This window comes from Drosophila arizonae, chromosome X, assembly GCF_054131065.1.
Source record: "Drosophila arizonae isolate 15081-1271.41 chromosome X, UAZ_ARI_1.0, whole genome shotgun sequence".
Classification (NCBI taxonomy): Eukaryota; Metazoa; Arthropoda; class Insecta; order Diptera; family Drosophilidae; genus Drosophila; species Drosophila arizonae.
Window position 1 is genome coordinate 7814036 of NC_142927.1, and position 23771 is coordinate 7837806.

Below are 23771 nucleotides of genomic sequence, written 5' to 3' on the forward strand. Positions count from 1 at the left end.
AAAGAATTATATTTAAAAAAATAAAATAAAATAATAATAATTATAATTATAAAAATAATAAAAATAATAATAAAATATATATGTCTTTGTATATTTATAATAAAAATGATAGTATTTTTTAATATTTTTGCATTCATATCTATAAAAAAAAAAATTAATAAATAATTTTTTTTTTACCGATTAAAAAAATGTATACCCAACATGATTATATATTAAAAGATTTCTGTTTCATATTTAAAAATGTATAGGAAATAAAATTAAAAATATTTGTTTGAAATATTTTTTTTAAATAGTTTGTTTTTAACTAGCTTAAAATTAACTTTATTAACTTAACTTATATATGTAGTTCCACAAAATGTGTGCTTGTAAAAAAAACCAAATACATCAGATATTTGAAACAATCTGTAATTGTGCTACGCCCATCTCTAGTCTCAACTGAAGCTACTAAACGGAGCGGGCGAACCCATAAAAAAAACGAACTTCATTTATTCGCAAAGAAATAAATCTTTTAATGCACATCGGAGAGTCGTTATTCGGGCATTGTTTTCTCATTTGCCACAACACCTACACACACGCACACACACAATCATATACATATGTCGTGCGGCGCGGCCATCGAATGGACACTTTTGTCCCGTGCTGCCTCACTGAGCAAATGAACCTTGAATGGTTCCATGTATTTCAATGATTCTAATTATGGCGACGCCCCGCCCCGCACCGCCCACCGCCCACCGCCCATTACCCCACTACCCCATTGTCCCACGCCCTGTTGCTGGAGCACAAAACTTTCTTAAGTATCGCGTGCATCATTGTTATTGTTTTTGTCCTTGGACGAGCAGACCAAATTGCTTTGTTGTATGCCTCGCCATCCAGTGCCATGTCCTACCTATACACACACACACTCACACACACATCAACATAGATATACATGTGCAACTGTTTCAGTGCGTGGGCGGTACGCTCATTAGGTTTCCTGTGCCGCCATCGCTTCGCTGCGGCTCGGTTATGGCCCATGCAAAATGTCCCACAAGGGGCAGCCAGTTGTCGCGTTTCTCCTGTTCCAACTTGATGTTATGTGTTTATGTGTCCATTTCTCTGCGAGTGTGCGTGTATGTGGGTGTGTGTGCGTGTGTGTGACCTGCGAAAATGTCTGTGTCAAGTTGTGAGTAATAATGCGGAAATGCCAAAGAATAGAACAACCAAAATAAGCTCGTAAATAGCCAAGCAAGATGGAGATGATTTCATGCTAGCCGAATACAAGATACTCTAAGAATTCAATCAACAAATTATATATGTATATCAAATAAAGATGTGACGAATTAGTAAAATGTAAAAATGTTAAAATTATAATAATATAATAATAAAATAAATATAATAAATATTTTTAAAAAATTCTTTCTGGCTTTATACTTAATTTCATTCAACAAAAGCTTTAAAAATAACCGAATCATTTGTATATATATATACATAAATAACTCAATCAGATGTATGTATATATATATATACATAAAATACACTATAGCATGAGCTTTTTGAAAAGCTCCACTGAAATTTAGCAAAAAGTTTTAACATGAACTTTAATCTGAGCCTTACAATGAAATGCAAATGTATCAAAAAATTTCTCTAAGAACTACGCAATAAACTATACAAGGACAACATTAAAATAAACTTTACAAGGAACTTTAACATAAACTTTACCAAAAGCCTTTTGATTCAAATTTACCAAAGAACTTTACCATAAACTTAAATACTAGCCTTTTACAAAGAACTTTACCATGAACTTCAATTTTAACTTCTCTTTAAAGTCTATTGCTTATATAACATGAACTTGAGCTTGAGCATGCCTGCTACAATGAGCTTTATTAACTGATATTTTTTTTTTTTGCAATTTTTATTAGTATGCCAGACTCTATAGTGCCCCGAATTCATAAAGGACACATAGTATTCCATAATACTTCATGGTGTTTTTGCCAGCTGGCACGTAATACAGCATATTTACCAGCTGACATGTGTCGCAAAGTGGATGACATATGCGATTAGATCGCTTAATTCGCAGCTGACAAATGTGGCGGGAATGAAAGGCACATTAATTAGCTGTACGTGTCCATGCATTACAGAAGCATTTGTTGTCCTCTTTGTGGCCATTGTTGTTGTTGTTGTTGTTGGTGTTTATGCTGCGGGTTTGTCAAGCCGAACCAAATGACTAAAAGCTGTGACCCAAGCGCGACGAGGCGAACGCTCTCTGATGCCTCTCAGATGGATGTGTCCATGGACCACGTACATAAGCACATAATTACGAATCTTTCTTGTTCTCTTCATTTATTTTATTTCGTTTGTTTTTGTTTTTTTTTTTTCCTTTGTGTTTTCTGTTTTGGTAGCGGGAAAGTTAAATTGCAGAAATCGCAAACTTTACTATCTGCAAGCAGAAAAATAATGGAATTGTGTAATTAACGAGACTCCAGGGTAAAGACTTGATGAAATGCCTTTGCCAAGAGTTATGCTCGTTGGCCAACTTGGGCCATTCTCTCTGTGTGTGCGTGTGTGTGTATGTGTTCAGAAATTGTCGCCATTCAATCTTTAGCTTAACTTTAACCGAAATGCCAAACAGAATTTGCAACGGGAGAAGGAGCAGCAAAAGAGAGAGAGTGAGAGAGAGAGAGAGAGAGAGAGAGGAAAAGGAAGAGGAAAGAGCATACAGCATACAGCATACAGCATACAGCATACAGCATACAGCATACAGCATACAGCATACAGCATACAGCATACAGCATACAGCATACAGCATACAGCATACAGCATACAGCATACAGCATACAGCATACAGCATACAGCATACAGCATACAGCATACAGCATACAGCATACAGCATACAGCATACAGCATACAGCATACAGCATACAGCATACAGCATACAGCATACAGCATACAGCATACAGCATACAGCATACAGCATACAGCATACAGCATACAGCATACAGCATACAGCATACAGCATACAGCATACAGCATACAGCATACAGCATACAGCATACAGCATACAGCATACAGCATACAGCATACAGCATACAGCATACAGCATACAGCATACAGCATACAGCATACAGCATACAGCATACAGCATACAGCATACAGCATACAGCATACAGCATACAGCATACAGCATACAGCATACAGCATACAGCATACAGCATACAGCATACAGCAAGCATACAGCATACAGCATACAGCATACAGCATACAGCATGCAGCATACAGCATACTGCAAAAATATTTATATATGAATATTTTTATATAAATATATTTTTGATTTATTTTTCTGATAATGCAAGTGCTACCGTATAAAAAAAAAATATTTATTAAAAAAAAAACTATTATAATTTAGGTTAAAATTTGTCTTAAGAACTAAACTTTAATCTCTGCCAAAAAAAAAAAAAAATGCATAGATATTAAAAAAATCATGATAAATTGAAGTACAATTAAATAAAGTATAGAAAATTCTAAAATAGAAAAAAAAAAATATTTAGAGTAGTTTAGAGGTATCTCTAAGCAAAAAGAATGCCTTGAACAATATTCGTGGGAAAGAGCATAAGCTAGTTAGAAGATTTGCTTATAGTTGGTCGAATTGTCGCTTCGTTGCAGCGTCTTCAATTTCTTCTTGTTGGGCTTAAAGGCCGCGGGCTGTGCGACGAGCGCTGCGGCTGCGGCGGTGGCTGCATTGCGATCCTTACGGGTGACGGGCATGTCGTACGGCGTACGCACGATTTCCGGCAGATGGGCATAGTAGACGACTCGCTCGTTGCGGTTGCGGGGCGACGACAGCTGCTGCGGCAGCTTGGGCGAGACATATTTATTGCTGTAGGAGTCGAGCACGGGCATGGCCATAGCCATGGGGTCATCGATATAGCCACGCCGCGACTTGATGTAGTCTGTCGGCGGTGGGGTGTCCAGATGGCGATCGGGATACATGAGATAGGGTTCCGGATATTGGGGCACTCGTGGACTGTAGCTATCGTAGGGATCGAAGCGCTGCCGATGCACGTACATGTCCTCATAGTACGGCGGATAGGCGCGATGGTACTGCTCATCAAATCTGGAGGGGTCGGGAGAGTGCCAAATTAAGGAAATGCCTTAGGGCCCACCTGTACTCACCTGTCGTAGCGTCTGATGTACGGGTCGTACGACCTAGACGGATACATGGCAATCGATTTGCCCGTATACTGTCCATACCAGGGCAATGGATTGGCCATCCTCTCGTCCTCGGGCTTCCGTACGTAACCCAAGCTCTGGTCTCGCCCAGGTGTGCGTATCGCTGCAGCGCCACTCAGATCATTCTCGCCTGGCACAGTGTCCATTGTGCGCCGACCCGTTGTATAGTAATCGTAGTCCGCATACCTGGCCGAGGATTTGCCAGCCACTCTCAGCTGTTTGCCCGTTGCTCCATGCTCCACAGACTCAGCTGCCTCCACGTCCAAAATGCTGTCCGGACTCTCAAGCTCAGCATTCCGATTGCTATGCTCGTAGCCAGGCTCCGCACTCACGGCTAGCATCTGCAGTGAGCACAATATGAACAGACCTTTCAGCTCCATCTCGATGCGATGCCAACTGCAGCTGCCAGTTGGCCAAAATAGACTGATGCCAAGCTGCGGCCCCTGGCCAAATAGACGAAGCCACGCAAATGGCCAACAATAATCCGGCGACATGGTAAGTTAAACTTCAATAGGCAATTGTATTATTTGATTTGGCTCGTTCGTTTTTTTGGTTCTATGGTCAGTCTATTGAGTCAGTCAGTCCATGAAGCGCAAGAGTGCACAATTCAAGTCAAGCAGCAAACTACCCACTCGAATACCCACTAAAAAAGAGCAAACTATGCGCTGAGAGAGTTAGCGCCTGCTAGTGCTGGAAATATCAGGGCGAAATTGTTAGAAAAATATTTGCAATACAAACGACTCGGACCCCCTGAATAATACTGAATAATACAGTTATGCTTATGTGAAAAGCGGCTTCACATAGAAGCTACAGCTACAGGAGCTCAAAATTGTAGTACTTCACCAGGAACTCAGTCTTGAATCTACTGCCATACGTAACTCTAAAGCTAAGACGTATAGACGCCCCCATGGACGGACTATATAATCCAGCCAGACAGAAGCTCTCCATTGATTCTACTGCGAAACTGTAACTAGACCATCTGAACTCCAAAGTCTAGCAATACGCAATTTTTCTTCCGATGTACCAAGCAAAGGAGAGACTATATATATGAATCCATTATGGGTCAATATTGGATATTACATCCATTTACAAAAGCTTTTAAAGTGGTTAAAGCGGTATACGTTTGCTATGACCTGATTCTATTTTATTTATATATCCAGACATCAAACATCGAACCATTAACCTTAACTCAAATTATTTACAGAGTAACTCAAATCAATACGCTCATTGAAGTAGCGATGCTCCACCTATATTTGATGTCACTTTGTATATATCTAACACACATACACACTCACACGCACACGCCCATCAACACAGCATAAAACTGCATTCTCTTTGAAGTTCAGAACAATAGCAGCTCGAACTTGTCCAAGCTACGCTCCGTTGGCTGCGACAAAATGCATTTTGTGATTTGCATTTGAAAACAATGAGAGTGAGAGAGAGAGAGAGAGAGAGAGAGAGAGGGAACAGGCAAGGGCTCGAACTAACGGCATTTCTAAGTGATTAACAATATGGTCAGGGCTTTTAAGCTCAGCAATTCAACAAGAATTCAATTAATTGTGATTTTAATTATTATGAAATTTGTAATACAAATATATATTTCATAAAATTTCATAAATTTAAATTATCAAGTCTTAAATTTAAAAATGATATAAATTAGTTTTGAATAACAAATTAATATATGTATATATATATATATAGTATGTATGTAAATCATTTGTAATGCTGGACAATTGTTTTGCTTTTTAATATTTTTTTTTTTTTTTTAGGGAACTAGGTTTTTTTTGCTTGTTAAAAAACAATCATGTTTTGTAACTGTGACAGCGTTGACCCAAAATGTATCGATTCCGGCAGATTTTTGATTTGCAACAGCCATCTTTGGCATTCTAGACACTTTCGCTGGCGATCCTCGCGTGTCACATCGACGCCCAGCCCATTGGCAGCCCAAGAGTCCAGATTTTCTTGGATCATTGGCAAGAAGTTTGATAATATGATGCGCAGCGTATCGCAGGCTCTTGTGAAATGACTGCAAATGATGAAATGAAGAATCAAAATATATATGATTATTATGTATATATGCAGTTTACTTACAATTTGTGTTGACTTTGCAACAGTTCATACAGTTCTGGTAATACAAATGTACAAAAATCCAAATTCAATGAAGACCTAAATGAAATGAAATTTAGAAAATATAGAGAACAAAGCGAACATCAATATAGGACTTACGGCTTCTCCAGTATTGCACCTAAAAGATCTATAAAAATGGAGCGTCCAGCTGACTTGGCCAACCTAAGTGCACTTAGAACATCATTAACACTAAACAAGTGGTAAATAAATCTATAAGTATCTCTGTTAAATATGGTAAATCTGATAATGCTCACCGTGTCGAATTGCGTAGCAAATCGAGACTAGCTTGGCGATTGCTCAATTCCTGGAGCACAGCTTCGTGTGATCTCGAGAGCATATCAAAATCGTATTGCTCATCAATGAAATTACGATTCATATTCTTGCCCGAGGTTGGTATCAAATCCGGACGGTAATTCATTGGCGGCTATAATTCAAGATTTATCTTAGAGTAACTGAAATTTGTATGCTGTTCAATTCCATAATACATACATGAGTAGGCTTCTCCTGGACCTTTGCCTGATGTGCTGGGGTACGCATATCGAGGGTCGTACGGGATCTTATTGGTGGCTTCGTAATAATCTCCACACTTATATTCTTCTGCTGAGCATTCTCTTTGTAGAACTGACTCTGCGAACCCATCATCGTTCGCTTGTTCTTGTTGACAACAGTTGTGGACGTTGACTTCTTGAGTACCATATTATCGTCGAGCTTGTGCAGCTCCATTGAACTAACTGAAGACGTCTGGCTCAGCTTGTTGTTGCCAAATATTGACGTCGAAGTCTGTTTGGTATTGCCCATCGCAGTGCTCCGTTTGTGCAATGTTGTCGTTGTCTTTTTAATTGATTTCGATGAGGCGTTTATTGTTGATGCAGGTACTGTCTTGTAGTTGCTGGCTGTGTAGTTCTGGTTGACTGGAAAGTCTTCGGCCATCTCACAGTTATCATAGTTATTGAGTATTGGCGGATTGCTGTCGTTAGGACTATACTCGACGTCATTTGCAATTGCAGCCTTATCCAATGGGTAGAGGTTGTAATCGTCTGGCACGTGCAATGAGCTCGGCTGGTACACGTTCAGTACACGGCTGGAGCCCATATCTATGCCATAGTTATAAGGCAGATTGTGTAATGATGACATTGACGATGATTCGATATGTTCCAGTGCAGCCTCATTGACAACCTCCAGACTCAAATTTGGTGACGATTGCTCATCGTAAGTTTGACTTTTATTGTCCTCCTGCTCCTCCTCCACTTTGGCCGGCTTGGCTCCTCCCATCGATATTCTAAATTTTTGGGTACCGCGTGAGAAGCTCTTGCGATTGGTTGAGTTATGCTTGAAATTGGGCTCAGCATTTGCCGGCTGATAGAACGGTATCACACAATCAAGGCTAACTGTATTAATTGACACGGTATCAATTTCATGGCAGCCACAGATCTGTAAGGCAATCAAATACGAATTAATGATGCTATAATTAATTAATAACGTTGTAGATAGCTTACAATCTTATTTTTGATCACTTTCATGTCATCCAATGAGACCCAGTTACCTTTGATGTGATCTAATTCACGGTCTGGTTCCCATCCAATCACAGTTATTCCGGCAGCGCTGCCCACAAACAGACACTCGCCATTCTCGCTAATGGGAGAATTGTTGTTATTAAATATTATAGTAGATAGATGATTGCCCCCAATGGCTTACCTAAATGTAATGCATCTGATAGCCTGACCATAGAAATGAGTTGTTTGGGAGACAAGCAGTTGATGTTCCAAATCATAGATAGACACAGTGCCATCCACTCGGCCCGCTGCAAGCAGAAACTCAAATGGATGGAATTGTATGCAAGTGATAGCCGTAACGGGTGGCTCTGCTATAAACTCCATTATCTGTTTGCTCTTGCGTATATCCCATATTAATATTGATCCTTCCAGGCCAGCGGAAGCGATCCAAAGTCCATCAGGTGAAAATTTCACTGAATTCACATGTGATATGTGTCCTTTGCAAACTTTAATGCATTTATTTTCGTTTTGAACATCCCATAGTCTAAAAATGTAACAAAATAAACACAAAAGTTAATTAAAATATTAAAATAGGAAATTAAAATTAAAATAGGAAAACCCGTTTAAACATAGCTCCTAACAATTGAGTCGACTAATGTAATTCGCAGAACAAAAAATGCAGTTCAAAGTCGGCGCCTTATTGATATCGATATACTCGCTGCAGCCCTGTATAGCTCCGTGCGATACTATCGACTAAGCAAATAACCAACAGAGTGGACGGCAATCGGCTAACATTCCACCACTTTCAACTGTCTGGCAATATAAAAATTGCTATGAACCTCTGTTCATAATCCAGTTTTTGTTTTCATTTTGCAATAGGCTTATCGATAATTAAAGTGCCCTTTGTACCGGCGATACAAAGATAATTCCTAACTTAAACAGCCAATATATGAGATAAAGGTAAAATATTCTTGCATTTGACATTATTAATATATGTTTTGTGGGTGAGTGTGTGTTTGCCGTACACCTATGTATATATATATGTACATATGTATATATAAATAAAAACTAAACAAAGACGTATGTTGAATTTATTTGGAATATACGAGATTGTTAACTTGTATGCGATCACATCGAGCCATAGGACTTCGATCAAACATTAATCAATTTGAATTCAGACACGTAATCAACCTATTCTCAATGGAAAGTAATACTAAGCTTTAACTGCATCAACTAACACACACACGCACACACATACATATATACAAACAAGTCAGTGTTTTCTTAATGTATGGAATCTAATCTAACGCTGATATCCTATCAGTAAATATATTCATATGTGTATCTGTGACTGAGGTTGAAAGTTCATCGACCACTGAGAGCTAAGCTAAAATTTTTCATTTATAGACGTCTCACAGCCGAATTGACAGTTGATTGCTTCGGTATCCGAATTGCAGAGAACAAGTTTATACCACAGACAAGTCTCTAACCATATACACAGAAAATGCCTTCAGCTGCGAAACTGCGATTTGATGGCCGTGTGGCGATTGTTACCGGCGCCGGAGCTGGCCTTGGCCGGGAGTATGCATTGCTGCTGGCATCGCGCGGCGCCAAGGTGGTGGTCAACGATCTGGGCGGCAGCCATGTGGGCGAGGGCGCCTCTCAGCGGGCAGCCGATGTGGTGGTCGAGGAGATTCGCAAGAACGGCGGCGAAGCTGTCGCCGATTACAATTCAGTTATTGATGGTGCAAAGGTCGTTGATACGGCCATCAAGGCATTCGGACGTGTTGACATTTTGATTAACAATGCGGGCATATTACGTGATCGCAGCATTATTAAGACGACGGATCAAGATTGGAACCTGGTGCTCGATGTGCATCTCAAGGGCAGCTTCAAATGCACACAGGCCGCCTTTCCGCACATGAAGGCCCAGAACTATGGACGCATCATCATGACGGCGTCCAACTCGGGCATTTACGGAAACTTTGGCCAGGCCAACTACTCGGCGGCCAAGATGGGTCTGGTTGGCCTGGCCAACACGGTGGCCATTGAGGGCCAGAAGAACAACATTCATTGCAACGTTATCATTCCAACAGCAGCCAGTCGCATGACTGAAGGCATCTTGCCCGACATACTCTTCCAGGAGCTGAAGCCCAGCCTAATTGCGCCCGTCGTTGTCTATCTGTGCCACGAGTCCTGCGAGGATAATGGTGCGTATAACGTAATGCTCATCATATAAATATTCCCCTAATCTGATTGTCTATATCTTCTTTAACAGGCAGTTACATTGAAAGCGCTGCCGGCTGGGCGACCAAGGTGCATACGGTGCGCGGCAAGGGAGCTGTGGTGCGACCATCAATAGATGAACCCTCAACGCTTGAGTACGTGCAGAGTGCATGGAACAAGGTGACAGACATGTCGCAAGCGACACACATCAATTCCATTTCCGAAGCCTCGGGATCCCTGCTGCAGGTGCTGGAGAATCTGAAGGCCGGCGATAAGGATGCCATCGAGGATAGCTTTTCATTCGGCAACAAGGAGCTGATCCTTTACGCCCTGGGTATTGGCGCTTCAACCAAAAATCCCAACGACATTCGCTTCTTGTATGAGAACGATGGTGACTTTTCTCCGATCCCATCATTCTTTGTGCTGCCTGGCTTGCTGCTGACCATGAGCAGTCCCCTGGTGTCCACGGCGCTGCCCAATAGCAACGCCGATCTGACCAACATTCTGCACGGTGAGCAGTATTTGGAAATTGTTGACGACTTGCCCACCAGTGGCACATTGGTCACCAAGGGCAAGGTGTTCGATGTCATGGACAAGGGCTCCGGCGCCGTGGTCGTAACCAGCTGTGAGTCGTTCGATGACAACGGTCGCCTTCTGGTGAAGAATCAAAGCGCCATCTTTGTGGTTGGCGCCGGCAAGTTTGGCGGCAAAAAGGATCCCATTGCCGGTGTTGTGCCCCTGGCGGCTGCTCCCAAACGGGCACCCGACGCCTCCGTAGAATACAAGACCAGCGAGGATCAAGCTGCCCTGTATCGACTCTCCGGTGATCTGAATCCATTGCACATCGATTCGAACTTTGCACGCCTATCCGGCTTCAAGACACCCATTCTACATGGACTTTGCTCTCTGGGCTACTCGGTTCGTGCGGTGCTCAGCAAATACGCCAATAACAACAGTGAGCTCTTCAAGGCGGTGAAAGTGCGCTTCTCGGGCCCCGTGCTGCCGGGACAAACCCTAAGGATCGAGATGTGGAAGGAGAGGGCACGCATCCACCTGCGCACTTTAGTCGTAGAGACGGGCAAGGAGGTTATCTCGGGCGCCTATGTCGACCTGAAGGAGTCTACGGCCAAGTTGTAAATTCAAATTCAAGGCTGGCTGAAGCGAGGCAATCATCACTTATACATACATAGTATGTATTACATACAAATATGTATATATAAATATACACATATATAATATTACAACATAACCAGGCGGTGGTATAAAAATATTGCAATCAACACACTTACAACTCTGCTAAATGTAATTGTTCTCTTGTCTAATTTTAATAAACAACAAATATCGACGACTTTGGACTACTTTACATAATACTCTGGAAGAAAGACTGCAAATCATGATCCCAGTTCCGTAATTTCTACGGCGGAGTTAAATTAATAGGCAATTGATATTGGCGAGGCATGCATTCAATTTACTTTAACTAGAAATAGGCTAAACTAGATAGAGCTAGCGTATACCACAACAGATAACAAATGATTAAGAACCGGATGGAAGCTAAAAATTACGAAGCGGGGAAAAATAAAATGACTGAGGGATATACTATATGATATCATATCATATTATGATATATACATACATATATATTTAGACTTTTCGGGTTAAAATGTGCAGTCTAACCCTAGAGGCCTATTCAAATTTGTCTTTAGTACAAACTCTATAAAGCAATCGAAAGCAAATGGAATTGCATGACGCATATACATATATTAATATATACACCTATACATATGCACATACATATATAATATATACATGGCATAATGATGTACAATCTACGATATCAGTTCAACCATATAAAACAGATGTTGCTACACAATTACATGAATGACAGTGAGACGGAAGATGTTGTTGTCGCACTTCAAACTAAATCGCGACTCATATAACAATTAGAGAATCGAAATGATATTATTGTAGAATAAACCAGATGTAAAACGATCTGTGTTAAAATAAGAGCTACGTGTACTTACCTAACCGTTGTATCATTACTGCCCGATACTACGTACTCCCCGGATGGATTGAAGTCCAAGGTTCGCACACTCTTCATGTGCCCATTCAATGTTGAATAGATTTTCTGGGCATTCAAGTCCCAGCGCCGTATGATGCCAATATCATCGGCTGAATATACAAAATTATCCTTATATGCAAAGCGAACGCATTCAATCGAACGATTGTGGCCAGTCAGAGACTATATAGGGAGGTAAAGTGATATGGTTGTGAATGATATATGTATATATTTGATATTCACTATAGATCTTCATATACAAACCATAAAGCATTCATCTTGGCCAATCGCCCATAGATTGACATTCCGATCTTCGCCTCCAGTGACCAGCACTCGACCCGTTTCACCCAAATCGAGGCTTGTGACTCTGCCATCGTGTGCCTTAATGTCATCTGTATATCAATAAATAAGTAAATATACATACATATATATTGATTACAAGAAATGTTTGGATTAAAGTCAAATGCGAGTTAAATGTTTGCTTATAGCTTGTTGTTCATTTTACGTCTACGAACAGCATTCGATTTCCTTACTCAGAAAACATATGTATGTATGCACCGAATCGAGGCTAGGCTAACTTAATGGGAAATTGAAAGATATATTGTTTATTTCTTAGGCGGAAACTGACTGACGATCGTATTACTCTTCTAGTGATTTATTGATGATTCAGTGGAAACTAGAATCAAAATTACATTTATTTCAATTTATGAAGTGAAATTTAAAACACATCAACATATAATAAATTATAGATTTACAATAGATCCATCAGCATGTATTTTAAGATCAGTTCAAAATAAATTCAAATAAAGGGTGACGAAAGCAGTTACAGATTTATATGAGAAGAAATATTAATACTTTAAGATCCGTTCTATCTATTAATAAAATAATTTAAGTAAAATGAATTATAGACTTATATGACGTCGATTAGTGGAAATATATAGACATATATTCTAAAATCTATTCCATCAATTAAAAAATCCATTCAATACATTTAATAAAACTGCTTAAATGCATTTTAAATAGTTAGAATTTATCATTCTATATTTATATAAAATCAATCAACGAAAATATATAGATTTTAAAACTAAAGTGATTTAAATATATTTCATAGATATTCTAGATTCATGATACATGAGATCCATTTCTGAATATAAACAAATGTTCCATATATGCACATACACACACATACATACATGTGGATCACTGTATTATATGCAACAGATACGGCATGCTGTAATGTTTTGCCGATATTTAGGAAGTTGTTTATGTTAATCTATACAATAGTGGAATGTTTATTTTAGCTTTTTATGGTTATTTGATGTCGTGACCTCATCTTAACCTAACTCCAATACTTTTACATATATTAACGCACGCACATTACACACGCACGCACGCACACACACATGCAGCGGCACACATGTGTAACTGCACAGCTCCTTACAAGGGCTGCATCCCACATGCAATTATTTGCATGTTATTGGCCAAAACCGTCTGACACCAAAACACAAACACACACACATGCTCGCACACATGTACGCACTCACAGATAAACCGCTCGGTGTGCATGTGTGTCGGCCAATAAGTATCAGAACTACTTTCATAGAGTTGAAATTCTATTTTACTTACATATCTTTGCCACAAGATTTCTCGGCAGCGCCATTTCCAAGAAAATTACCGTTACAGGTGTAAGTTTAGGTTGAGCCCAATATTATATGTTTAGAGCGGCAATATTATCAATATTTTATTTTATTTTGTCGCAGGTGTGATAATTTTTAGTGGGTTTGAGTTAAGTCGGATCAGCTGTCCGCTATCTCTTTTATTAGCCTTACAGACAACTTTATTAAAAAACACAAGAAATCATAAACGCATATGAACAGACGTAACTAAACCGTTTTACATGATTAATACCGTATTAATATTATACAACCGTCACATCAAATAACGATAAACTTTACAAAATTCGTAGACTAAACAAATGCACATCATATATGTATGTAAATACACACATATATATATATACAAGACTACCAGGGCTGGATAGCAATATTTTACTCATATGCTGTTGCCACCTCGTTTTTGCTATGATTATTGAAGGCAATTTTTTCCCAAATGTGGCCAGTCATTGTCAACAGTGCCAAAATGTTATCGATACCTTGGTGAGCATAACAACTCTGTGGCTCTGTCAGGCTTTCCTCAAAAAAGCATCATCATTGCGCTGTCGAAAATTTGCCGACTGCATTTAAAAGTTGTATTAAGTTAATTTACGCTGCGTGTTTAAAGGGAATTAATTAAAGATGTCTTCACGTTACGATCGTGCTGTTACTATTTTCTCTCCCGATGGTCATTTACTTCAGGTCGAATATGCTCAAGAAGCGGTTCGCAAAGGTTCCACAGCGGTATGTTAACGACTTGTTATTTTTATTGAGAGTGCTCAAATTTATTCATTAAATTTCTGCAAAAGGTTGGCGTGCGTGGTGCCAACTGCGTCGTCCTGGGCGTTGAGAAAAAGTCGGTCGGCAAACTGCAGGAAGATCGCACAGTGCGCAAAATTTGCGTTCTCGACCATCACGTACTAATGGCATTTGCTGGCCTCACTGCCGATGCACGCATCCTTATAAATCGTGCCCAAGTAGAATGTCAGAGCCATCGTCTCAATGTTGAGGATCCCGTTACACTTGAATATATAACCAGGTACAACAAACACGATGCTCAAACATTTGGGATTCAATACTGAAATTGTTTTGTTTTGCTTTGCAGATACATCGCACAACTGAAACAGAAGTACACCCAAAGTAATGGACGACGTCCATTTGGTATATCATGTCTAATTGGAGGCTTTGATGCTGATGGATCGGCACACTTGTTTCAAACTGAACCATCGGGCATATTCTATGAGTACAAAGCCAATGCCACCGGACGTTCGGCAAAAACGGTGCGTGAGTTTTTCGAGAAAAACTATCGTGAGGAGGATGTCAGCACTGAGCATGGCACTGTGAAGCTGGCCATTCGCGCTTTACTCGAAGTTGCTCAATCTGGTCAAAATAATTTGGAGGTGGCCATCATGGAGAATGGGAAACCGCTTAAAATGCTGGATCGCGAAGTCATATTAGAATATGTGGCAATCATTGAAAAGGAGAAGGAAGAGGAGCTGGAAAAGAAGAAACAGAAAAAGTAATACCAATTCCAATTTCATGTTAAGTCATTGGTATTGGTATTATCCTGTGTTATTCTTTAACTACAATAAAAACGAAAAAATCTTTTTAATTTCATATTTTTATAAAATTAAAAAAGGTGTACAATGGAACACGAATATTTAAAAGATATGTATCAAATACATGGTCTTCAAAACAAAAACGCAGCTTTATATACTTAATGAGCAGGCAGGCATGCTTCGAAAGATTCTACCGGCTGTGAATAATAAATTTAAAAAAAGAAAAAATATAACTATACTTGGGGCCACACGCGATACATGCTATTAAAAAATTTTAAAGGTTTCCAGCTGCAATTCACGTTGACGGACTCTTCATAAAATATATGCTACAAAACAAAATTGTACATAAAAATATTTTTTTTATTTATTTATTTTTTTGTTTTTTTTTACATTCTTCTCTTTATCTTAAATTAAATCAAAAATACCTCGGAGGCATTTAATTTAGGCTCGAAAGAATTTAAAAGGCAAAGTCGATTTAGTGTTGACAGTGACGATATTTGGAGAACGGCAGGCAACGATAATTGGAGCTTTGCACAAAGTTCATATTGAACGATATTATTGTAACCCATCCCTAAGGCAAGCAAGTGCTTTAGAACACTGGCAGCAACAGTGCTGCAGATTGCACGCCTAAATTCATATGAGAATTTCGCTTAGTTTACTACTACCACTGTCCGGAGTCGAAAGTTGCGCCGAAGAAAAACCGAAGCAATAATACAAAAAATACAACAGAAAAAAAGAAACTATTGAATTGAATTGTATAAAGCGAATATCGAGAACAAGAATATTAAACGCTTCTGCTGCTATACGACAACATAAAAAGAACAAAAATTAACAAAACGCCAGCACTGTTTCGCTTTTCATTCCCTTTGCCTGTCATTCCAAACCAAGCAACACCATCAGACTAAAATCAATAATTTAGTTGTGTGGTTTTCGCGGCTTTTTGTGTTTTCTTTAAAAAACAATCAATACCCGAAGGTAACGTGTGTAGTAAAATAACAATTCACCTCAGTGTGCGTTTGCATTCGTTGACGCTTGACATATTGGTACACAATTTATTTATTTATTTAGTTTTTCTATAAATGATTTTTGTTCTCTTTTTTTTATTGTTTGTTTTATAAATCATACGAATAACATGAGCATTATGAACAAGATAATTTTTGGCATCCTTCAAATTTCGAAGCACTTAGCACCATGTTAAAAGGCTGCCAACCCTTCCTCCCCCTCCACACACACACACACACACTCTCACACACACACACTACACACGCATTAAGTATAAGAAAAACCACGTACTATTTATGAAATGTATATAAATACTTATGTATGTACATGCCTCTATGTACGTACATACATGCATACATGCAGCATACATATATATGCATGCACACACACACAGACACATACGCATTAACTTAAAGTTTTTATTTGCGCTTCCGCATATATTGGTAGAATGCGTTAAGCAGAAACAAGTACAAAAACAGAACTCAAATCGAAACGAATCGAATCCAATATATTGCTGCATATAAATGATTTGCATATATTAAATATACACATACATGTACATATATAATGTAAATGTGTAGAGATAATATACTTACATACATACATATATATACTTTTCACTTCGAATTTAATTTGTTTATACGCTCGTTACATACATATGTACATATATGACTTTTATAATGCACCTAATTATGTATATGTATATGTATTTGTGTGTATACACATGTATCGGTATCCCTATGAACACACACTGACGCTCCAATCTTATCTTTGGCATAAGTGGTCCGCGACGGTTGGAAAAGGCCTGTCCTCTTATCTCTGTTCAGTTCAGACTGTCACAATCATCCAATACACCGTATTACGAACAGAGTCATATACAAACATACATACACACACACACGCACACACACATACTTATAGATACTTTGGTTGAATTCCATTAGGATTTACACTTGTTAATCGAAACTCTGACTCAGTATAACTCTGTCTAACTCTCCTCCCCTTAGGTATCAAGATCTCAAGATTTCAAGCAAGCGCATCAAAATATATCAAATCCATAATGAAATTAATCAAATATTCTGTAAATATTTAAATATGTATTGTAAATAAGACAAAATTAAAAACTGTATATAGAACTTTATAATGTATTATATGTACTTTTGATCTGTAGATTTTCTCATTTCGTTTCTCATACCATGAACTATATTCGGTTCGCCGAATAGCAAAAAATTTCCCGATTTTCTGCTCTTTCCTTTTACTTTACTGTCTGTGTATGTGTGCGTGTGTTGACCCGACCTGACACTCTCCGTATTTCACATATAATACAATAGAATGGGCACAGAAACGAAGAGCAACAGTTACACAGGACAGATTTCAACAAGTGGCGGCAACCCTAAAGTGATGAAAGATTCTTTATCTTTAGTTCGTCAAGCGGTCAAACAGCAGCAATCGAATCAAATCAATTTGAATTCAAATTCGAACACCAATCCGAATCCGAACTCCAACTCCAACACCAACACCAACTCCAATTCGATAACATATTCAAGCGAACAACAACAACAGAACAACACGGGTGATATTGATATACGACCAGCCAAGCAGGAGGATAATAACACACGAAGCATAGCGAAAGATACGGTTGTGCCATTCGTGCCGATATTTGTGGAAGAAGCCGATGTTATACAAGGTGCTAAGGATATACTGAAAGTAATACGACCTAATTGGGACCTCAATCACGTTGACTTTAAGGTAATTTAAACACATACATATGTAAATATATATGTATATATATATATATATATTTTAGGGGTATTTTAAGAGTAAGATAAGAACCAGCTAAGATAATATTCTTCAGCAAGATATACTTCGTGTACCATTGAGATAATCCATTGTTGTATTTAGTTTATCATCTTTAATATGTATGTGTGTATCATTTCTGTTTTTTTTTTTTTTTTTTTTTTTTTTTTTTTTTAACTAATTTTAAATAGAAAGAAGGTTCCTTTAATATGTATATAAAGTCCTTCATAAATTCAGAAATTATCTAACAGGCAGATGGAGGTGTGGCATAAAGTATATTTGTTGTAGATCAAAGAGGCGAGCTGAATTTGCTTAGTCCTTTGTCAGTTCCTCGAAGGGTTGAGGGGATCTTGTACTAGAGTAGTTTCGACTAGAGCCTTCTTAATTATTTTATTCTACTTATTTCTTGTATATAGAAAAAAAAGGTAAACGAAAAAAAAACACTCCATATAGTATTATATAGATCTTTAAAACATCTCTATGTACATATATATGTATACATATACGTACATATCTGTATGTATGTATCCAATTAGATCTGCGCCTATTGGTAAATACTACATTTGACATTCACGAACTATTTGCGACTTATTCTAAACTATTGAAAAATATAGCAGGCTATTTATGTATATATCCTTAATTATAGATCTATGAACAGTTATGGTCATGGAAATAATAGTAAATAGAATTAGTGTTAAATACAAAAACACATATTAAAGTGAAGAGGTTTCTCTTTTAATCTTTCTTTCTTAATCATCCTAAAATAAAACAAAACAAAACCCGAATTTCCCATTTTCAATGGGTTTAGGGTATAAAAAACGAATATATATTGTCAACGAAAAAACCGTTAATTTTTATAATTCTTCTAGATTGCTTTCTACACTAATCAGAAAGTGGTGATTTTATAATTTTCCTATTTGTTGTGTAGTGCAGCACTGTTATTTTTATGACGACAACTGTTCAGTTAATATATGTATATTTCTATATAATATATATGCACACAGCTGTAATTTGTAAAGTGTTTTTTTGTGTGCAAAACGCGTTGAATGATTACAATGCATAGCACGAGGTTTCAATAACTCATTAGTTAGTTATTATTTGCTCGATAAATCGCGACTCAATAACAACTTCCCACACGTATTTTTTGTATGAATATAGCACACAGATGTCAATATATATGTGTTTTACATAATATATATAAAGGTACATATATATGTATATACATATATATAAACCTTTGTTTATAATCATTTTAAAATGCGTGACGGCTTGGCTGTTGTTTGACAGAATTGCCTGAAACGTTGAACTATTATTTGTACATAAATATAAATATAAATATAAATTAGTTTCAAGCCTCGCACTTCGTGCTTAATGGTTTTCTACGGAATATATGTATGTATGTGTATGGGTGTGCATATATGTTTATTCAGTAATTGAAGGAAACCAGTTTAACTATTACTATTCGCTATTCTTTTTTTTTTTTTTTTTTTTTTTTTTGTTATTATTGCTAATTGCGTTACTGTAAATTAGATTTAATTTAATGCGAAACTCAAAATGCGTATACGTCTGCGTATACGCAATATATATAAGGCTTAGCCTGGCTATATAGCATATCATTTTATGAATTTATTGATGTTGATAATACACTATATGATGATAGCACAAACACTCATACACACAGACACACACACACAAACGCACAGCTGGCACTTAAATCACAAGAATTTCATTAAAAATTGTTCGCTTTTGACTGAAGGCTTATCAAAACGATTACGTCTGGACCCCCATAAGCACATGGCTTTATTTATGTGCTTGTGTGTGTATGTGTGTATATAATATAGTTTTAATGAGCAACTGCAGAAGTATTTGTGTGAGTGCGCGCGCTTCATTATTTCAAAAGTCACAAAGTTTATCAAGTTTGATTACTAATACAGAAACACACACGCATGTGTGTGTGTGTGTGTGTGTGTGTGTGTGAGTGTCTTAAAATCCGTTTTAAGCATTTAAAAACATGGCTGATGCTTAGCTAGATTAACTGCACATATAATACAAATTAAATTCAGACTTTGAGCATCAAATACTGGACGACCTATAAAATAAAATACCCCATGCACATACACACACACGCAAATACATACATACACAGCTATCGGAACTTGCTATATATGATTTTAGCTTAGGAATTTTTTAATCTATTTGTAAATCAATTAACAACTTTGTTCGTTAGCAAGTTCATATTACTTTTCTTTAGGGTTAAATGTAAAAATTACAGCGCACAGTTTGAGACCATGTTAAAATATATATATATATATATATGTGATGTATATATATGTACATATGTATATATGTATATAGTTCACTGCTGTTCACAGAAGTAAAGCTTTCTCTGTCGGGCATAACCAACTGTCTAACACTCAGTCATGTGGCTAAATTTGGATTCGCCACGCCCATGAAGGGGGCGTTTTATACAATTTGAAAGCAGGTCAGACTTGGCATTCGTAGCACTGAAGCTGTGGGACATATGCCCAAGACGCAAAGCTATATATACTAATTATTTTTAGCTAAAATAGGTGTACCAGAGTGCATAAATAAATACATATATCTAAACTCTATTATTTAAGGTGCTATACAGTTGGTATATGAATTATATAATACATGATTTTAGTTGAAATAAATATAAATGTATAACACGTTATATACTATATAGATAGTATATAACGTGTTATACATTTATATTTATTTCAACTAAAATCATGTATTATATATATAGTATAGCTGTCTAGATTCAATAACAGTTTAGATAATAGAGTTTTACTTAGGTACATCAATTTATAGTAATAGGTAATTTATGAGGTCGTCACGCGTGAGACTCCAGCTGTCTAACTCGATCGGTCTAGTTTCAATAGGATTTTCCCTACCTAAGAGATAAGCTATATATAAGCTATATGAATTTGAAGTACAAAATGCTTGAAATGCTTTCACAGTCATAAAGACATATAGACGTAGACACATGGCACAAAACAAATATAACGAGAATGACTATTCTTATATATAATGAAAGTTGAAGTGGAATTAGTAAAGCTTTGCCATAATAACTTTCTATGTAGCAAATGTGCACTACATTATACCACAATAAACATGACCGTTAGCCGAGGGATAGCCCTCTGTTAGGAGGCGTATATAGCCAAAAATGTTAACTGAACTCCTCATCAATCAAGCTTTTTCCCAACCTAGCAATTCGTATTGCTTTTGATGCCATATTTGCAGAGATTGTAACTTAAAGGACCAACATTACATCTACCATATCAGCGAATATGCTCGCTATAAACAGTAATCATAACTGCTTTTCATTGAAAGCCCAAATCGTATATTATATATAGAGTATTGATATTATACTTAAGGCTCTTCAGCTCAGTTTAGAACTACTTCCCTCTCAACATGCACTTCGCACAATTATAATATACCCATTAATCCTCGACTGCAGTGTACGAGCTACGCCCCAAAAAGTTAGATCAATATTCTTGCAATTACACTGTAATCTTTAGTATCTTTAGTATACAAATATACAAATATAGAGAATAAACACTCTTTTAGATTATCTCTTGTTATTTACTCATTGTATGGCTTTCCATTTGGTATTTCCAGAAATTTACAGATGGCATAACAAATAAGCTAGTCGGCTGTTTTCACAATTGCTCCAAATTGGGCAACGACAATGACGAATCCTATTTATCAATCAATAATGCGACGAGAATTTTGCCAGTCCAATCGGAGGATCCGGTTATCCTATCCGATGAATTTACGACAATTGATGGCGAGACAACGGAGCAACAAAATGATCTACAATTACCTATACAATACTCCGATAACGTAGTGCTTGTCCGAGTTTATGGTAATAAAACGGACCTACTGATCGATCGGAAAGCTGAAACGCAAAATTTTCAATTACTGCACACGTACGGCTTGGCGCCATCCCTCTATGCGACATTCAAAAATGGGCTCGTCTACGAATATGTACCTGGCATTACCTTAAATACAGAAAGTGTGCTATGCCCAGATATTTGGCCACTGGTCGCTCGCCGCATGGCCGAGATGCATCGTGTGGTTAGGAAGACGAATGTGGATGGCAAACCGACGCCAATGATATGGAAGAAGACGCAAAGCTTTCTGGACTTAGTACCTGAACGATTTAGTGATGCTGAAAAACACAAAAGGTACGAATCAAATGCGATACGATACGATACGATAATATATGATCTCAATATTTCTATCTATCTAAATCTCTTTTTACTATCTTTGCCTTGCCAGAGTGAAAGGAACATTTTTACCTATCGGACGACTGCGTGAGGAGTTCAATAACTTGTACAAATACTTGGAGGCACTAGAGAGTCCAATTGTTTTCTCACACAACGACCTGTTATTGGGCAATGTCGTCTATACGAAATCAAAGAATGCTGTTAACTTTATCGACTACGAGTACGCCGATTACAATTTCCAGGCCTTCGATATTGGCAATCATTTTGCGGAAATGTGCGGCGTCGATGAGGTCGACTATACGCGTTATCCGAAACGCGAGTTTCAGCTCGAATGGCTGCGCGTCTATCTCGAGTGCTATCTGCAGCGGAATAATATCCAAAATGAAGAGGTCGAACGGCTCTATGTCCAAGTGAATCAATTCGCCTTGGCTGCCCACATTTTCTGGACAGTTTGGTCTCTACTACAAGCTGAGCATTCCACAATTGACTTTGATTATGTTGGGTAAGACAAATGATGCATCTATATATTTACATGCATATTATAATCATTTTCTTTATCCTTTATACAGCTATGCATTTCTTCGTTACAATGAATATTTGGCTCGCAAGGATGAGTTCTTATCGTTGACTGCATCAAAGAACAATAAATGATTTTTTCCCAGCAATATGCAAATAATAATATTGAAACGAAATACACACAATTTTGTGTCCAACCCCAGTGATGTACTTATATATGTATTGTATATGTATATGTATATGTATATGTATATGTGTATATATAAATGTGTGTGTGTGTATACATATATATACATGTATCTATTCTATTGTATAAACTATGGCTAGCATTGATATACTATATATGTACAATTATACATAGTATATACATACATACATATATGCATGCGTATTTGATGTATACAGATGTATATAGAGAAAATGATGTGTTCACAAAACTTCATTAATTAGTGCCGTGGCCATACCAGCCGTAGTCTATGCATATATACACACATATATGTATACATATATAAATATATATAATGAATTTGTATATGTTCTTTAATTTGTATATTAATATTTTGTAGTGATAAATAAATAAACATAAATATTTAGTTTTCATATTGATGCATCTATACCCTATAAGTTCTTTCACTCTCTAGCTATATAATACAATGTATATATATATACATATACATATATGTACAGCTATATGTATTTCAAATCAAAAATCGCCTGTACATAAATGTATCGTTGCAGTGGGAAAATGTACAAGGTGTAAATCACAAGGTACATTCTAGTCGAATCCCATTTGTCAATTAGCGAATATCCCTCATTCAAAATTTCACTATATATAGGCGCGTTCAGTGTGGAGCACATGATGCAGAAAGGGACAGAAGATA

The 23771-nt window shown here is 37.4% G+C and overlaps 5 protein-coding genes across 8 annotated transcripts; 3 read left to right on the plus strand and 2 right to left on the minus strand.

The window, feature by feature from the left end:
* Positions 1 to 3392: 3392 nt before the first annotated feature.
* On the minus strand, positions 3393 to 5066 carry LOC108618081 (uncharacterized). The gene is made up of 2 exons (XM_018013988.2): positions 4150 to 5066; positions 3393 to 4090 (listed from the first exon to the last, which is right to left on the minus strand). The coding sequence occupies exons 1-2, from the start codon at positions 4698 to 4700 to the stop codon at positions 3595 to 3597; spliced, it is 1047 nt and encodes a 348-aa protein (XP_017869477.1). The 5' UTR covers positions 4701 to 5066; the 3' UTR covers positions 3393 to 3594.
* A 688-nt stretch (positions 5067 to 5754) lies between these two features.
* kat80 (katanin p80) lies at positions 5755 to 14149 on the minus strand. Its single transcript, XM_018016290.2, has 10 exons — positions 13735 to 14149; positions 12373 to 12500; positions 12074 to 12291; positions 8029 to 8370; positions 7830 to 7965; positions 6823 to 7764; positions 6588 to 6757; positions 6433 to 6522; positions 6298 to 6372; positions 5755 to 6232 (listed from the first exon to the last, which is right to left on the minus strand). Exons 1-10 carry the CDS (start codon positions 13766 to 13768, stop codon positions 5998 to 6000), a joined length of 2370 nt encoding a protein of 789 aa, XP_017871779.1. The 5' UTR covers positions 13769 to 14149; the 3' UTR covers positions 5755 to 5997.
* Positions 8612 to 11400, plus strand: Mfe2 (peroxisomal Multifunctional enzyme type 2). Of its 2 annotated transcripts, XM_018016291.2 has the most exons (3): positions 8612 to 8786; positions 9234 to 10036; positions 10105 to 11400. In XM_018016291.2, exons 2-3 carry the CDS (start codon positions 9331 to 9333, stop codon positions 11187 to 11189), a joined length of 1791 nt encoding a protein of 596 aa, XP_017871780.1. In that variant the 5' UTR covers positions 8612 to 8786; positions 9234 to 9330; the 3' UTR covers positions 11190 to 11400. The 2 variants fall into 2 exon arrangements, with proteins under 2 accessions (XP_017871780.1, XP_089331240.1); XM_089475114.1 differs by lacking the exon at positions 8612 to 8786 and having other exon boundaries at positions 9212 to 10036.
* A 109-nt stretch (positions 14150 to 14258) lies between the features above and the next one.
* Positions 14259 to 15372, plus strand: Prosalpha4 (proteasome alpha4 subunit). The gene is made up of 3 exons (XM_018016298.2): positions 14259 to 14504; positions 14570 to 14799; positions 14866 to 15372. Exons 1-3 carry the CDS (start codon positions 14403 to 14405, stop codon positions 15281 to 15283), a joined length of 750 nt encoding a protein of 249 aa, XP_017871787.1. The 5' UTR covers positions 14259 to 14402; the 3' UTR covers positions 15284 to 15372.
* A 543-nt stretch (positions 15373 to 15915) lies between these two features.
* On the plus strand, positions 15916 to 23490 carry eas (ethanolamine kinase 1). Of its 3 annotated transcripts, none has more exons than XM_089475115.1 (5): positions 15916 to 16074; positions 17653 to 18070; positions 21764 to 22332; positions 22427 to 22876; positions 22944 to 23490. In XM_089475115.1, exons 2-5 carry the CDS (start codon positions 17654 to 17656, stop codon positions 23023 to 23025), a joined length of 1518 nt encoding a protein of 505 aa, XP_089331241.1. In that variant the 5' UTR covers positions 15916 to 16074; position 17653; the 3' UTR covers positions 23026 to 23490. The 3 variants fall into 3 exon arrangements, with proteins under 3 accessions (XP_089331241.1, XP_017871782.1, XP_017871783.1); XM_018016293.2 differs by having other exon boundaries at positions 15922 to 16362; XM_018016294.2 differs by having other exon boundaries at positions 15923 to 16294.
* The last annotated feature ends 281 nt before the right edge of the window (positions 23491 to 23771 follow it).